The sequence below is a fragment of the Micrasema longulum genome, unplaced genomic scaffold (assembly GCF_059751315.1).
Source record: "Micrasema longulum isolate JH-2025_06_02 unplaced genomic scaffold, ASM5975131v1 h1tg002087l, whole genome shotgun sequence".
NCBI classification, from domain to species: Eukaryota; Metazoa; Arthropoda; class Insecta; order Trichoptera; family Brachycentridae; genus Micrasema; species Micrasema longulum.
The window spans coordinates 5219-21489 of NW_028279254.1; the positions used below are offsets into that span (position 1 = coordinate 5219).

General features: G+C 33.6%; 1 protein-coding gene across 1 annotated transcript in view; it reads left to right on the forward strand.

Moving 5' to 3' along the window:
- The first annotated feature begins 9384 nt into the window (after positions 1–9384).
- Positions 9385–16271, forward strand: part of gus (splA/ryanodine receptor domain and SOCS box containing gustavus) — a 67990-nt gene continuing 61103 nt past the window's right edge. Inside the window, exon 1 of the mRNA XM_088239173.1 lies at positions 9385–9923. Coding sequence (XP_088095299.1) covers positions 9481–9923 — 443 coding nt within the window. The 5' untranslated portion in view covers positions 9385–9480. The remainder of the gene's footprint in view (positions 9924–16271) is intronic.

The window sequence follows — 16271 nt, forward strand, 5'->3', positions numbered from 1 at the left end:
AATTTGACATCTTGTATCTGGTTGATGACGACAACTAGCAGTTTGAAGTCAGTAAAAGGTTAAGTGGTGTTAATATTAAATTTGTAGCGACAATATTTCAGTGACTCACGAAACTCGTGTCTGTTCAAATTCCCAGCATAAGCTCGTTTCGTATTATTATGCATTGTAAATTGGGCCATAATAAAGCCACGATTAAATGTTATATCGATGTACCATGTTTCTCGTGTATTTTATAATCAATATTATATTATTATTCATCATATGGAACCAGCGTACTTAAATTGTGTAATTCGACTAATTCCAAAGGTCACGGTTAATTATATTCACAAGCTATTTGCACAATGTCGTTTTTATTCGATTCCGTTTGAGTCTGAAGCAATAATCAATATAACATTCTTTTACAAAATTTAAATTATGATGTAATTATTTTAAACAGTAATGACTCCAATATTTGTTTTACAATTGGTTACAGGACTGTGGCTTAAGAAAATGAGCGTTTTTATCAGAATAAATTACTACAATTTTAATATTTATTTTCTTGAAACTATGTATGCAGTATGCATGATAAGTCTTTGTGTACACCTATTTTAATTTTTTAAAATTATTTATTAATTTTTTACAACACGTTTTTAATATAATTTTTTTCTTCGGTGATCTGTTTCGGCCTATTAAGGCAATTGTGTCGCATTTCAAGACATTTTTTTGAAAATGCCCTCATGAGGCGAAACAACCGTTTGATTTTGTCCAAAAAAACGAGACTTAAATCAATGTTTCATTTAACATTAATTTCGTACAAAATAAACGCCAACTCAATAAATAAAATTTTATTCGTAAATAAAATAAATATGTTATTCTAAAAGAATACTTAGTAATTTTCTGTTTTATTGGAACAATGTTGTGATTTTTGCTCCTGCATTATATACCCATTTTTCATTCGTAACAGAAATACTCAGCAGAAGAGCTTATCGATTTTACGGCGTAACGAAAGTGGGTATATATATTATATTAGGGAACAAATTATTCGTGGCATATTTTTTTCATATGGCACAGTCATAAATTATTTTCCCCATTTTAATTTGCATACGGCCGGCGTTCCCGCTCGGAAGTTTCCATTGCTCGGTCTGAAATTTTATAACTCGAAGTTACGGGGACGGACTTTGAGGAATTCTCCAAAGTGCCGCGATGACAAGGGTATATTTTGCCAAACTCTGTCGTTTCAACTCCCCCATCCTCTAGTCTCTAAACTCTATTCCTTACCTCAGATTACGAGTCTTGGCTGTGGAACGAGGAAGTAGATATAGAAGAGCCTCACGACTAAGTGCGGTATTGGAACTTATAATGTAATTTACTGTTTAATTCACTTTTGTGGGACCATCCTACAAAAAAATCCGTAACAGATGTGCAAATCCGCGCCATATGTAAGTCTGAGACAACCATCGTCGAAAAATCTATGCAAAAGTGCTGCAATTGTTTGAAGTTAGGACACGTTGAGTAGACAGCGGAAAACCAGCTAAAAAGGTTTACGATGCGAACGTTGATTATAAATATTGTAGTTAATTTACATAGCGTCTGTTTTGTGAAATCATCTGTACAATAAATGTCCCAACACGTCTTGCAGCTACAGCAAATAAACGGTTGGGGTTTTAGTTACTCGTTTCCAAAGGGAACTTAAGCCCTACGGGAAATTGGATACAAAAATGTTTTCTTGCGCGGGGTAAAAATTAGAGAATTAAATGGTAAGGCAATAATTCTTGAAAATGTACAAATTTAAAAAAAAAATAAAAACGGACTACTTTGAATGACGTCATTGGTTTATATGAATCAACCTATGATATGAGAGCTATGAAAGATTTCCGGTCTGCTTGCTGTTTCTGGACCAATGGGAAAAACTGAATAAGAATAGGCGGAAATGAACCTGTGACGTCACACGCGGAGTTATTTCAGAAATACAAAACTTTCAAAATCGTAGCTCTGATAATGCGAATAAAATTGGCTTAATTTAATAGTCTATTAATAAATAAAAATATTTTTAAAAAGCTACTGAACTTCTTCATTATAATATAATTCAATAACAGATAACAAGAGCCAAATAACAGCAGGCCTTGCTGCAACTTTTTTTCCTTCTCTTTTTTATACCTAAAAAAATTAAATAGTTCATTGATAACCTTAGATATAATTTTAATATAATCTGGAATCTTCACTGGTCCATTAGAGTTAAGTCTAACTGTGTGAAATATAAAAATATGTAACCGTACTGTATGTTTTCTTAATAAAAAAAATAAAAAAACGACCGCATGGACGATATGATACCTAGCCCCCCATTTACATTATTTAAAAATGGAATTTTGGTGTTTCTAATGCACGCATAAAACGAGGAAGACTGGGAAAGACGAACAAAAACATGATCAAATCCTCAGTGTAAGTGAGATCCCTTAGCTCTTTTACATAAAGCTTTTAGAATTTTTAGTTTAGTTTTTAGTTTAACAACAAACGTGTAACAGACGATTTCAGTTTGCGCTTGCAATTCTCGACCTGAGTACTTACGGCCCGCTGGATTGCTGTAAACTGTTAAATCTAGCTTCGTTTTTGATAATATTAGCATGGTTTTTGTCCGTATGGGTGACTCTATTTGCCAGAGGCGTATTATTACTCATATATCAAATCCAATAAATACATAAAGTTGGACATTTCAAAAGTGGGGAATAATCGGCGTGCATGCATGAAAAGATGTATGAAGCGATGTCCTTAAAGATTTTCTTTCGTCATTTTTCTTAATTTCATTATCTTCTTTAATTTTATTATTTTTTTGTCTACGTCTATTTTTTATTTTCTATTTCTTTCTCTCGTATTTTCCACTTAAATTCATATAAGTATATATTTTTTTGAAGCCTCGATGTAACTTTTAATTTTATTTATATTTTATATTCCTCTTTTTCCCTTTCACACCATATATTTCATAATATATTCTTTATTTAGTATACCCACGCACAGGACATGTGTACGTGGGATTTTTTGTTTTAATATATACAGTTATATATAAAATATAAGAAATGTATTAAAATGTAAACCAAAAAAAATGTAAAATAAATAAACAAAAATGACAAAATGGTGTGGCGTTCTATCTCCTATGGGGAAACGGCGTGATCGTTTGTTTGTTTGTATACTCTGTAATATACTGTACAATGTTAATCAAAACTTTGTATTTTCAAATTATTAATTAAAATATTTACCAGCCATAGTAAATATATTATGAAATGTATAAAACATATCGGCCTCGTGGTGCGTTAGTCAGCGCGTATGCTCACAATACGAGAGGTGTCGATTCGGGTTCGATTCCCAAAATGGTTGATTTGAAATGTTTATTTAAAAGTTGTTCTTACACTAAAATATTTCATAGTCCTCTGGACTGGCACCTGGATCGTACGACTGATTTCGTAAGACTGAAGCCTAAGACTGAACCTTCATGTAACGAAAATGATCTAGTACGCTGCAATCGGTGTATCAATGCAGTACCCTATGCACCATAAGGTGCTGAAAGAGAAATGATTATGATGATGATAAAAAATATTTATTCATAACACCTTATGTTGATTTGTGGAATGAAATTGCCAATTGGCAAGAAAGTTCCCAAAAATCTAATCGGACAAAAAGTTAAATAAATAAATAAAATGTTGTTTTGTGCATTTGGAAATTTTAAACTCATATACAAAACAGCCATTTTTATTCTCCTGTATGGATTATTTTTTTAATTAATAACTTAGTACTCAATTATTACGCTGTGCATTTTTTTTTCTTTCATATAGGTACTTATCGAATCAGATTGATGTGTAGTTTTGCTAAATGTTTTACAACGCCATAAAAATCAAATGTCCTTGTTTTAACATAAATATACAACATAACATCAAAATTAAACGTAACATAAAAAAAAATATACCAAGATATTTATTTTCATGTGCTCTATTATTTACTCTACATATATATTTGTTTTTTGGATCTACATACTTAAAGGGGATTTTAAAAAGTCATTAGTAAAAATCGGTACCTTAAAGCTAAAAGGCTCGAAGTCACATTTTTTTCAAATGTCATTTTGTTCATATGTTCAGATTCTATTAATGCTAAAAATATTGTAGTCCTCCGGTTATATCACTACTGAAAAAGCTTGTTCTAAAACACCAGTAGTGCAGTAATAAGACTCGGGCTTTCAACAAAATTCAACGGTTTGCAGGTATTAAAGCAGTGGATACCGAATAAATTTCACAATTTTTATAACAAACTACCTCTGACGCAGCGAGTGATTTTGCACAAAATTAAGTCTTATCGTCATTATCAACCATACTTAACCATTGTGTCATTTCTTTTGCCTTGTTAGAACAAAAAACGTTGAAGTCCCATAGTTATTTGCAAGTCCATATTTTAAATGTTTTTTTTTCTTAAATATTCTAATCAAAAGCCTATACATCCAAAAAAACAGCAATCAATTGTGTTTTTACTTCGAGAGATACATTAAAAAAAGTTATACAACTTCAAACCGCTCTCCTGAACAATTCACCAAATGTGTTTTCCAGCATTTCAGCTTTTAGGTACAGAAATTACATTGAGTTTTTAACAGTATTCTAGAAAACTTTAATACATTTAGTTAGGTAGGTACCAAGTTGTAGTCCCAAAATAGTGTCGTGGACTCGCATATCGCAGGTGAAAGATCCAAGGTTCGAACCTCGCTCTGCCACAACTTGATTCCCGTTTTTCTACCCCAAGTCATTGACGACTTTTAGAAAATAGCCTTAAAATCAAAATTTTTGTATAAATAATGTCAAAGCATTTTTTTTATTCATTTTAATGTTCACATGAATTGTGATAAAAAGATTTTCTTAAGTCTAAAATAATATAATCAAGGAACTCAGTATAGCAATTAGACTTTTATATTCCCCTCTAACGATTATTTATCAGATAAGCTGTTTTTTAAAAAAATATTTTGAAACCTTACTACGCTCTGCCTGCTTACTGCGTATTTCTGTTAGTAATCATAATTATATTTTAGGAATGATAATAGGTATAATAAGTTTTATGTTATAAGCAATTTCAAATTCGTGAGTTAGGAAAATTTTGACAGAACGACGCTTCTACATTGCATTTCCAGCGGGGGTACATTCAATAGTGAATTAAACTAAACTAGGGGTGGAAACATGCACTCTAGTGCATTCACTATAACATCAATCTAAATTGCATTCTTGGCAAAGGTCATTATCCTTTTTCCAGTCATTTAAAAGGTTTCGCGTCAATAATTCAATTGAACAAATACTAATGTCTATACATTATCATACTACATATTATGTAAAACACTGAGTGAATAATGTTACCCAGTAATAGGGTCAACGTATGAGTATGTTTTCATTCTTGTACTGTTTTATTTTACCCTGGAACAAGCATTTCAAACATTTGAACATTAGACTTTCAATTTACTATCGCGCTAACTATATGGACCTTACTCATAAACCTGGTATAAGGTTACGGCTAGGCATAGTGGTAGAATAAGGATGGTATTCCCATTCATATTCAAGCACTATACCAAGGCGTAACTTTATACTAGATTTATAAGTAATGCCTTATAAGATTATTTTTTATGCTGTCTTCTATGGATCGTTATTCTTTGTCGTTTTTTTTTATTTAAACTTTTTTTTTATGCATTGTTTTTTTTTGCATCATATGTTTAAATAATTTTATTTATTTTACTGTGTATTCTTTATTCTTGTTTATTATTATGGCTTAACACGGGCACAGCCTAAAAAGCCTTTATAAGTTCATGATTCTGTAAACGAGTGTAATTTTGAATGAATAAATAAACGCAGAAGCATAAATATATTATAATACAGGTCTATATAAATTGGTAGTGTTTTTATGATTATTTTAGTTTATATTGCTTATTATGTTAACTTCGTAAAATAACTAATTTAAAGCATGTTTTACTTATTGTTATTTTTTCCCTCGGCACGGGACACCACATTATTCTGTATAAAAAAACAATATGAACATTGTAAAAGTATAAATATATCTCCTTCCATACTCATTATCTGATTCCACATTCCTCATTCTTTAATATGTGTTACAGAATGTCATTTTTAAAGTTAATATGTGCCAGCCTTATCTCCCAATTAAGAAACAGCTGTTATTTTTAATTAATTAGGTTTTTTTAATGTATATATTTTCGTTATTTAGTACAAATTTTTAGCTAACTCTTCTTTTGACCTCTGTGTTTTGGTTGGCAAGAAGATATTGCTTCTAGCAATAAGTTCACCAAAGTACTCATTCTTTGTACTTGAAGTTTTTAGTAAATAAGCAATATAAATAAATAAAGTAACTATTCAATATTAAAATATGTAGACACACGTGTACGAAATACAAAGTATCTATGCAGCTTAAAATATTTTTTCGGAATTGTTGACAGTTGTATTGCGATAAAATAAAGAACTTTTCAAGCTCAAATAATAACGGATTAGGTATATTTTATTATTCTTGAGAGTTCTTGAAATATTTCACAAACCCCTTTTAATAAAATTAAACATACAAATCATTTGAAAATAAAATGTTATTTTGACTAGATTTGGCAACGTCTCCAATGAATCCCCGTCCAAACCCTCCGTATTCCTCAGACCCTCCGCCCCGCCGCCTCCGCCGCCCGATTCCTACTGAATGGGGGTGGTTTAGCCCCGCAAAACCGCTACTAGGAAAATTCGCGGCAACAGCGCGTTGGGAAATTCCTAAGGGGAACCTCTTCTCGTCTACAATTTCACAAGTTTGAGTACAGAGGGTTCTAGTCAACGGGGATGAGGCTTTTGTTTCGTTCGTTTCTTTTGATACGTTTTTTCAGGTTTTTTGCCGTCTGGATTAAAAACGAAATGGGATGTTGATACATTGGACTGAGCAGTCAGAGACATGACAATGTAAAAGGAGACTTGATAATATATACGTATCTTTCACAAAATGAAAGCTTTATCATTTTAATATTTTATTCTAAAGGAAGCGAGATAGTCATTAAGGCGTAATTTTCCCGCGGAGATGTCTACATACGGTATTACAAAATGTATACAAAATCTTATTTTAAATATTATTACGATTCATTTGGATATGTTTGTTGGTTTATAGCCTGTATTCGGTGTTGTTAATGCCAGCTACTAGCTACTTATGTGTCGAATATTAGCGTAATTGAGTTCTGCGAGCGAGTAAGTAATTTAGTTCTCGGGGTAGCATTCTTCTAATGATGATGATCGTTAGACTGAAATAAACGAGGTAATTAAAAGAGGAAGCTGCAAGATTTCTGCTATCGCCATTCGTTTTCACATTATCTAGATCCGGCACATCCCCTCCCCTTTCCCCTGCGCTCCGCCCGATCAATACGACACCCCAAAACTGAAACCTTTCACGCGAATGTACCCCTTATTCGCCTAAACGAAAAAGTTTAATATCACTTGGCCGGATTCCGCTAAAGTTTTCCAAAAGTTAACACTTTCAGCGACATTCGACCGTATTTGGAATAGCTGTGAGTTTAATTTCCAACTACTACACTGCTCTTGCGTGAATTCAGATAAATATTTTGCCAATAGTTTTTTTTCATACATCGTTATTTTGTTGTATTATTATCATTGAATTCCCAACATTTATCACAAATTTTATTTTACTATTCAGTGATACAAAACTAAGTTGAAAATATTTTTTCTGTATTTAAATATCTATTTAATTAATTCCATGCAAAGGTTTTTTGTTTTCAATTCCCTAAATGGTCAACATGAAATATTCAAAAGTCCCAGGGCTGGCACCTGAAGCGTAAGACTGATCATCTTACTTTCATATAGCAAAAATAATCGAGATACACTGCGGTTGGTGTATCAATGCAGTACCCTATGCGTCCTTAAGTTCGGAAAAAGAATAATTAATTAATTTGATTTCATCACATATGTCTGTTAATATCGTATTCAAAATGTTTGCCGTTAATGACTAGACGTATCTGTGTATAAGGTTGACAAAAATAAAATATAAATTACATTTATATTCACTAAGTAATGTCTTAATACGAGTACCTTGATCCCTTTGCCTGAAAATATGAAAATATGTAAATTAACAAATTTCAACAGGGATGGAGAATACCTTAAATAAGGGAATATGGAAGTCTAGGCATTTACAGGGCTTATGACCTGTCATTGGCTGGTTTAAGTGGCCACTTTACACACTGTGTAACATTCACTCCCGAGGGGGTGAAATCCAGTCTTTTGTCTACGAACATTTGGACAAACTCAAATATTGTAATAGTAAATTAGTTGTTCGCAAATCTGTGGTTTGGTCATTTCTTATCTATAAATTGTTTTATCAAAATGAGTAATTATAAAGTAGTAGTAATATTTGAATATTAAATACCACTGAAAGCATTGACATATTAATACTTATAGACATGTGACACTTGACTCATACCCAAACGCTCGGTCATGCCCAACGTGTATTTGTATCATGAAAGCGTGCAAAAACCTTTCGGATAAACACTGCAAACTAGATTGTGTATCTTTTCATTGGTAAATATTTTCTAATGAGTGATTAACAAAGCTTAAAACAATATTCAAATATAAATATTATTTTTTGTAAACGTCAAACTCTGCCTAATGGCGCAATTGAGAATTTCTTCTTACTTACAAGGCTGCACGATATGCAAGATAGGAATACGAGTATCTTCCAGTTTTTTGTAGCATATGCATGATCGTTTAATGCAGCCCTGGTTTAAATAAACTCAGTAACTATATGTACTTATCATGCAAAATCCCATATCGTTAACTGAAACTAGTTGACATTGTTAAATCATTAATTTCTTGTAATTAATTACCAGAATGTTAAAAATCTTCAATATACTATTGTTTATTCCTTCTGGAGTATATTCGTAAGTTGTATAAAAGTTCAGATAATATTTCGATGGCTATATGCGGGAACGCCTAAAAAGATAATGCGTATTTACCTTATAAATTCGTCTTAGATACTTAATTGTATACCCACAATAATAAATAAACAACAGAAAAGTAATCTTCCATCGCATACATTGTAAAAAAAAATGGTAGGGTTCCTGTATGTGATCTGTAGGTAAACAGATAATCGATGGTGTTGTTAGTTATTGTTTTACTCGTCTTAAAAATCTTTAATCGGAATATTAAAGTTTATGCCACTTTTCTAAATAAAAATTACGTGTGTTTTTTTCTCCGCCAATGATTTGCATCGCATTCGCATCAAAGCCCCATTTAACAAACTCGCGAGAAAACGATTGAATGAGAATGTTCGTAGTGTATATTCGCCCGTGGGGGGCGCCACTGCGTTTCGGAGCATGCGCAATACTCATTTCATGCAACGTTCTCTGTCATTGGTTAGAGGATTCGACGCGAAGCGCATTCGGCCAATCGCGGGCCAGAGCCCGCCCGAGCTCGCGGTGTTTTGGCCTTCCAAGGTTAGTCTATGTTTAAGCCTTTAGCTATGATATCAACGTCAGAACTTAACCTAGTATGGTTGCCTAGTGTATTATACAGCGGTGCCGTTCAAAAAAGTGCCGGAATATTGAATAGAACACGCAGAATCGACGCAAATTTTAGTGCTCTCGTGAACGGCTGTCGTTTAGAATTGCAGCAAAATGGACGAATCAGTGCAAATAATTCGGTGAGAAATTGTGTAGACCGTCGTCTAGCCGGTAGTTTCGGGTACATATCCAGGGACAACGGGTTCGTGTACAGCGAAGGACAAAGGCTCCGGTGTGTGCAACAAGGGCAGGGTCGGCCTGCCTACGGGGGCCGCTGGGAGGGCAGGCTCGGGGCTGCAGTGCTCCTCAGCGAGTATCCGTATGTCTTGTACTGGAGGGCCGCCGATACGCCGCGAGCGCTCTTCCCTCCCGCCATGGAGACCAGGTACCCACGTGCTTCCATTTCCTTTGTTCGACAACTGCTCATCCATCTTATCTTATGTAAACATGGGACACTTTTAGGCTGTGTCGAGTAAAAAATTATTTCAAACGTAATTAAGGTCACCCTCCTGTTTCAAAATTCCGAAAATATTTATGTTGTTTTTGATTAGTGTCGTTTTTTTCCTAGAAATTTATGTCATGAACACCATTACCATAGCTAAAACATGTGATCTTATTTTGACATATGATTACGTCTATGGATTTCAGTCTAACCAATATTAACAACTGAAGGTTACTGAAATATCCTGAAATTACTTCTACTAATATATTTTTATTAATATGTATTATATAGTTTAGTTTAATATATTATTGATTTAGGATTCATTGAATCACTTATAAACGTCAATAAATTACAACTTTATAATACCGACAATTCAACAATTAGTTAATTAAACTCAGCAAACAAATAAATTCAAACCAACAACACAATTCAAATAAACAAACTAAAATCAATAAACACGAATCTAATGCCAAGCAAGCTGTCTTGTCCTGCAAATATTCTTTGACTCGGTAGTAACTATTTCCAAACAGCCTGTACTGACAAAATCTTTACATTTTTTAGTTGGCAAAGACTGAATTTTAAGACGTACCTTGTTGTAGAATCGTATGCAGTTTTAGGCAAAATATTTTTCTTTTTTTGTAGTCTAGTAGTGGGCACATATAATGTATATATCAATAGGTAAATGTTATCAACTATCAAATATCCAAATTTAGTAAATGAGGTCTAGAATTCCAACCGTCCATGCGCTTAGTAGCTGCAAGACTTGTTGTAATCTAACTTCTATTTTTATAAATTTGTTTTTTTTTTTTTTTTTAAAATATCACTAAATCTCCAAACTTTATTGTCGAATAAAAAATGTAAATAGGGGCTAGATTTCTTATTGTCTATGCGCTCTGTAGCTGCAAGACGTGCTGTAATCTATCTCCTGTATATCATAATTGGAGACGAGGAAAAATAATCCCAACCGTCCATGCGCTCTGTTGCTGCAAGACGTGGTGGTATATTTATTTACTGTACAGCGCCCTTGAGGTGATTTTCACAAAAACGGCGCTATATAAATTATCCAAATATGTTAATATATATATATATATATATAAATAATATAGAATGTGCCAAATTAACAGTTTCGTATTATTCCCCTACAGTACTTAAAATGCATAAAAGTGCATATCGTCGCCTTAGTTTGAATACAACGTAAGTCACTAAATGATAACTTAACAGAAGACAATAAAAACTTTAGTCAGTATTTTTTTATGAAACATTAGTGGTTTTTTTTTACCAGTTTCTAAGGTATACATAATTTTTAAGTGTTTTATAATGTAGTAAACAAATGTAGTATATGTATATTCTGCCCTGCTAAAGGCTAAAAGTCGTATCTGCTAAATTGCAATTTTTTCGTTGCCCATCTGAATTTTTTTTTTTTAAAGAGATTATCTCATATTTGAGAAGCAGAAATGTCTTGTTGGCTTAGTAAATATATGAGGCTATTGAATATCCATTAGAAAAAAATCGCAGTACGTTTTTTTTTTTTCAGATCGACTTTTAGGCTTAGCTCGGCAGTATTGTCCTACTAACTTACACTGCATTCCAAGGAACATACTGTGCCCCCATATGAAAAAGACAGGTTTTTGAGAGAAATCACAAAATGAGTTAAATATGGGATTGTTCTTCAAGAAATTTCGAACCATTAGTAGTAAAACAATATCTAGAGATTTATAAGCAAACACATAGTGTAGATATGACACAAACTGGTTTATTCTTAGAAACAATCGACATATTGTGTTTTTACTTATGATTATTTACATTTTTAAATCATAGTTTCAATATCATTTCAAGTTGATAAATACTCGAAAGTGTCATATCTTAAAATATGACTTTTAGCAAATATCTGCATTTTTGTTTATGATAGCAGAATACATATTTTTGAGATACGCGTTATTCGAAAAGTGTGTTTCATCTCTTTTCTGAAAACAATTTCTTCGTTCAAATGACAGAGATTGATGCTTTTTTGTACTTTAAAAAATATTTTTAATCTTAATCTCGAATACAGAAAAAAAATTTTTAGGTTTTATTCAAATTTAGGCGACGTCATAAGCCAATTATCTCTAAATAATTAAACCTTAAATATTATTTACAAAAAACAGTCGTGTATTTTTATTTTGAAGAATTCAGTCGCGCAATACGACAGTCTTCAAGCAGATATAAATGTTTAAAGCCCATTTAGCAGCCGTAGGTAACGTAAGTTTTTTGTGAACGAGACTTTCTAAAAGTTTTGATTACAAAAGGTGTGTTGAAACCATTAGGACAGAAGGTAGGGACTGTTCCCTCGAGTTCCCATGCCCGGTGCCCGCTGCCCGCCAGACCTGCTCCGTATCTCGGTAACGTGCGTTGCTCAACACTCGGGTCCCGTTATTCACAAAAACTCGTCAATTTATTACCTACAGTCTACAGACTACAGACTGACAAACGGTTTTGCCTGGTTTAAACATTGTTATTTGCTAAATGACGTAATATCCTGTTTATGACATTTTACCTGTCAACGTACTTGAGTCTTCAGATCAGTTCTTACAATTTATGTAATGATCTTTGTTTTTAGGATATTGTAAGCGTTGTTTCACTTTATTTCAACATGTAATTAATAAACAATAGTTTGTCCATATATTTGTAGACAAGGACCGAATTTCATCTCCTGGGGAGTTATTGAGATTATCATCTTACAACAAAGATAGAGAAAATTTTAGGTAAGGGTTTACCTCTCCCTAGAGCGAGAAATCCAGTCCTTGCCTGGTTTAAACGGACTGGTTCAAAATACGTAAATTTAAAAAATGTTTCCGGGCTTTGCCCAGTAGGTGAAATAATTCAGTTAGACGAATCTCTCCCGCGCCAATAAAGGTTTCAGCTCTCAAAGTCAACATATGGAAAAATCGAAGGAATATGGATTTTTAAGCACAAAGAATGGTCAATGTTACTCAATATGTAAAGTGGCCACTTAAACTAGCCATTGACAGGTCCTAAGCCCTCTAATGCCTGGACATCAATATTACCTTCTTCAAAATGTTCTCCACCTCTGTTGTAATATGTCAATACAATTCATTTTTAATGAATTACGTTTATTGCAACAGCGAGGTAGGACATTTTAAAGTTAGGAATATGGATGCCGAGGTATTTACGGAGCTTCCTGTCATTTGCTGGTTTAAGTAGTCACTTTACACACTGCATAACATTCACCATTCTGCGTATGTTTGTATACCCTCATTTCCTAAACTCTTCCATCCGTTTTGTGAAGTAAAAGCCATGCGTACAAACATTTGGACGTACTCAAAATTATTGAATTTTTATTAGGCTCTATTTTACACGATTAAATTACGACCTGTCTACATCTACAGTTTACGTGTACAAGATTAGTTTACTGAGGCCAGTAGATAAATAATGAATTCATTATGTGGTGTAAGCAAAGATGTTCAAAATTCAATCAGTTCTTTTAAATTGAAGGGCTTTTTACAAAATCTGCATAACTGAAATTGTAATGTTTTCTTAGTAACCACAAAAACCACTGTATTAAAAATTAAAGAAACATTTGCATTGTTTTGAGCACAATATTGTAAAAGGTGTTTATTTTTATTCTTAAAACATAACGTATTTTGCGGTTAGTGAGAAAACATTCCAATTTTAACTAAAATATGCATAACTATGCAGTTTTTGTAAAAAAAAACATTATATCAACAATATTTAATCAAAACGTCACCTTATAATAATAATAATAATTCCACACATTGTTCTGGCAAAAGCGCAATATTTTTTTAATATTTATTGTTAACTATAGTTTTATATTCTTTTTTATTTTACCTTTGGAAACATGTTATATTTTATCGTATTTGGGATTCTTATTAGACTTTTTCTCGTTGAACGTAAATGTTTAAATTCATTGGTTTCACTGTATGATAATATAATAAATCATAAATAAATACGTATTTTTTATTTATATTTGAAGTTTTAACTTTGTGGTTATTCATCGTAATGAATAAATAAATATTAAACGACTTTATAAAGTATAATTAATTATACCTTGATAACAAAGCTTGTGTAGATTTAAAACCGGTCGGCAGAAAAAAAAATGTGTGGTTAAAAAGTATTTTTTATACTATTTATTCAATAAATGCGTGCTTTAACTGTTTGGCCATTGAAAAATGTTACAATATTTTCGATTTATGAAAAATATGTTTTCAGTTTATCGGTTCAGATCTTTTAAAAACTTTTTTTGATTCTCACGTTCTGTAGCGAAAGAATCATATTATTTTAGTTGAATGGTTGCGCACCTGGTCCTATCATAGTCCCTGGCACCATTTTTCACTATGTACGATCCCTGATCCTTTGTTACTCGACACCCAACTGCCACATTCACCGAAGAACTGTAGAACGAAAATGGTTTCATTCCCATGGCTGCCGATTTAGGTCAGCCACCTGCTCACCCTATAGCCAGCCTTTTATTTATCCGATCCTTTTCTTCGCGATACTTTGTCTCGCTCGCGGAGCGCAAACACCTCAACAGGTCATCTGCGAAGGTCAAACGATCAAGTTGCCGAGTGTCGGCCGATATCTGAAACTCTAAACAGCTGATTAGTTATAATGTGTCGCGAGTCCCTAACCTGTCTTGTATTTATGGACCGTAAGTCGATTTGTCGCGCATTTCGTAAAACATCTGTAAGTCGAATAAATTGTTCAATAATCGGCGTCTGAATCCGTAACCTTATTATGGTTTTGTATGGATAATGCGACCCGCCGTCCCGTCATGTCTCTTGACCTCGTGATGAGGGAAGTATTGCGCACTGTGCGATGCGCGCGTCCCGAGCTAGAGCGGCATCCGCTCGCGAGGCACCGACCATCGCGCCCTCGCCATCCCGCGCCGGTCCGCGGAGTGGAGCCGTTCGACTAACGTTCCTCCGCTGCAGGCCACCGTTCTCTCGAGCCGAGGACTTTACCCAGTGAACTGAACAGCGACACTCGGCGCAGGGAGCTGGGCCGTCTGGCGGGTTCAAGGGCCCCCCACTCTGGACAAACCGGATTCCTGGCTACGTCTTTTTTTGTCCCTCTTTCTGGTAACCGACTACAAATGTATACATAAGATTCTCGTTTCTCTCGACCTCTTCATCGATGTCGACTTATCGACCGGAAGATTTCCTCTCGAAGGTTTTCTGGTAGAATTGAGAACAGAATTTAAATCACGTTTTATAAATCCTCATACGTTAGTAGCATACGTAATATACTATACGTAGTTATCCCATATATACAAGTATATCAAAATACAATGTTTTCAATCATACATTGTGATTTGAACGTAAGGTTTTACTCGCAACGCGACTTATGGGCTTTTACATTTATTAGCAATACATTCAAGTGCAGCAGTATAACATAAGTAGATAAATGAAAGACTTAAGAAACAATAACAAGTAATGTCTCATAAGTAATTTTTGAGTTTCTAGACAGACTGATTTCACCGAGATTTCACCTAGATTTCCCTTTTCTTAAACGTTCTCCAACCCTGACGTAATGTGTTTATTTAATTATTTTCTTAGCGATGTATCCTATAGGATACATGTGATTTCATTTAAAAACACTAAATCATGGTAAAACAGCATTCTGTCAAAACTGCATTATAACAATTCATAATATATGTATTTTTATAAATAATATAATGAAAACAAAAAACAAGTTGTTCGGAATTCTGAAGCCTTTTCAACCATCAAATGTGTAAAAAAAAAACATTTTCGTTCTGCCAAGATAAGGGTTAATAATCGTTGTTCATTGATCCCGACATGTCTATTTAAGACGTGAATGAATTTCGAATAAATATTTTTCTCGAACAAGAAGATAATGATTACGAACGTACGGAATTATGCTAAATATGGCATTTAACATTATTTTCACGCCTTAAACTATTGCCCAACGTGAGTCAAAATTACTTTGAAGAATAAACACGTTTGTCTGCTTTTGTAAAAAAATCAATCGAACATTGTATGCTTTTCTTTAAATTGCAGGTGCTTTTTCTCATATTCCACTCACCGCGGACCCAAACCTGACGGGAAAATAAAGCGTACCTTCGGAAGGACAGATGGGCAATGCACAACGTACATATAGCGTGCTCGTATAGTGTTCAGTACGCACTGGCAATGTTCGGCATTGTATGTCGCTTTGTTTATTTACCTGTCGCAAGTCGCGAAGCGGGATATTTCAAAACGACCGAGATGAGATTTCACCGTCCCATCCCGTCCACGTCTCGCGCCTTGCGCAAGT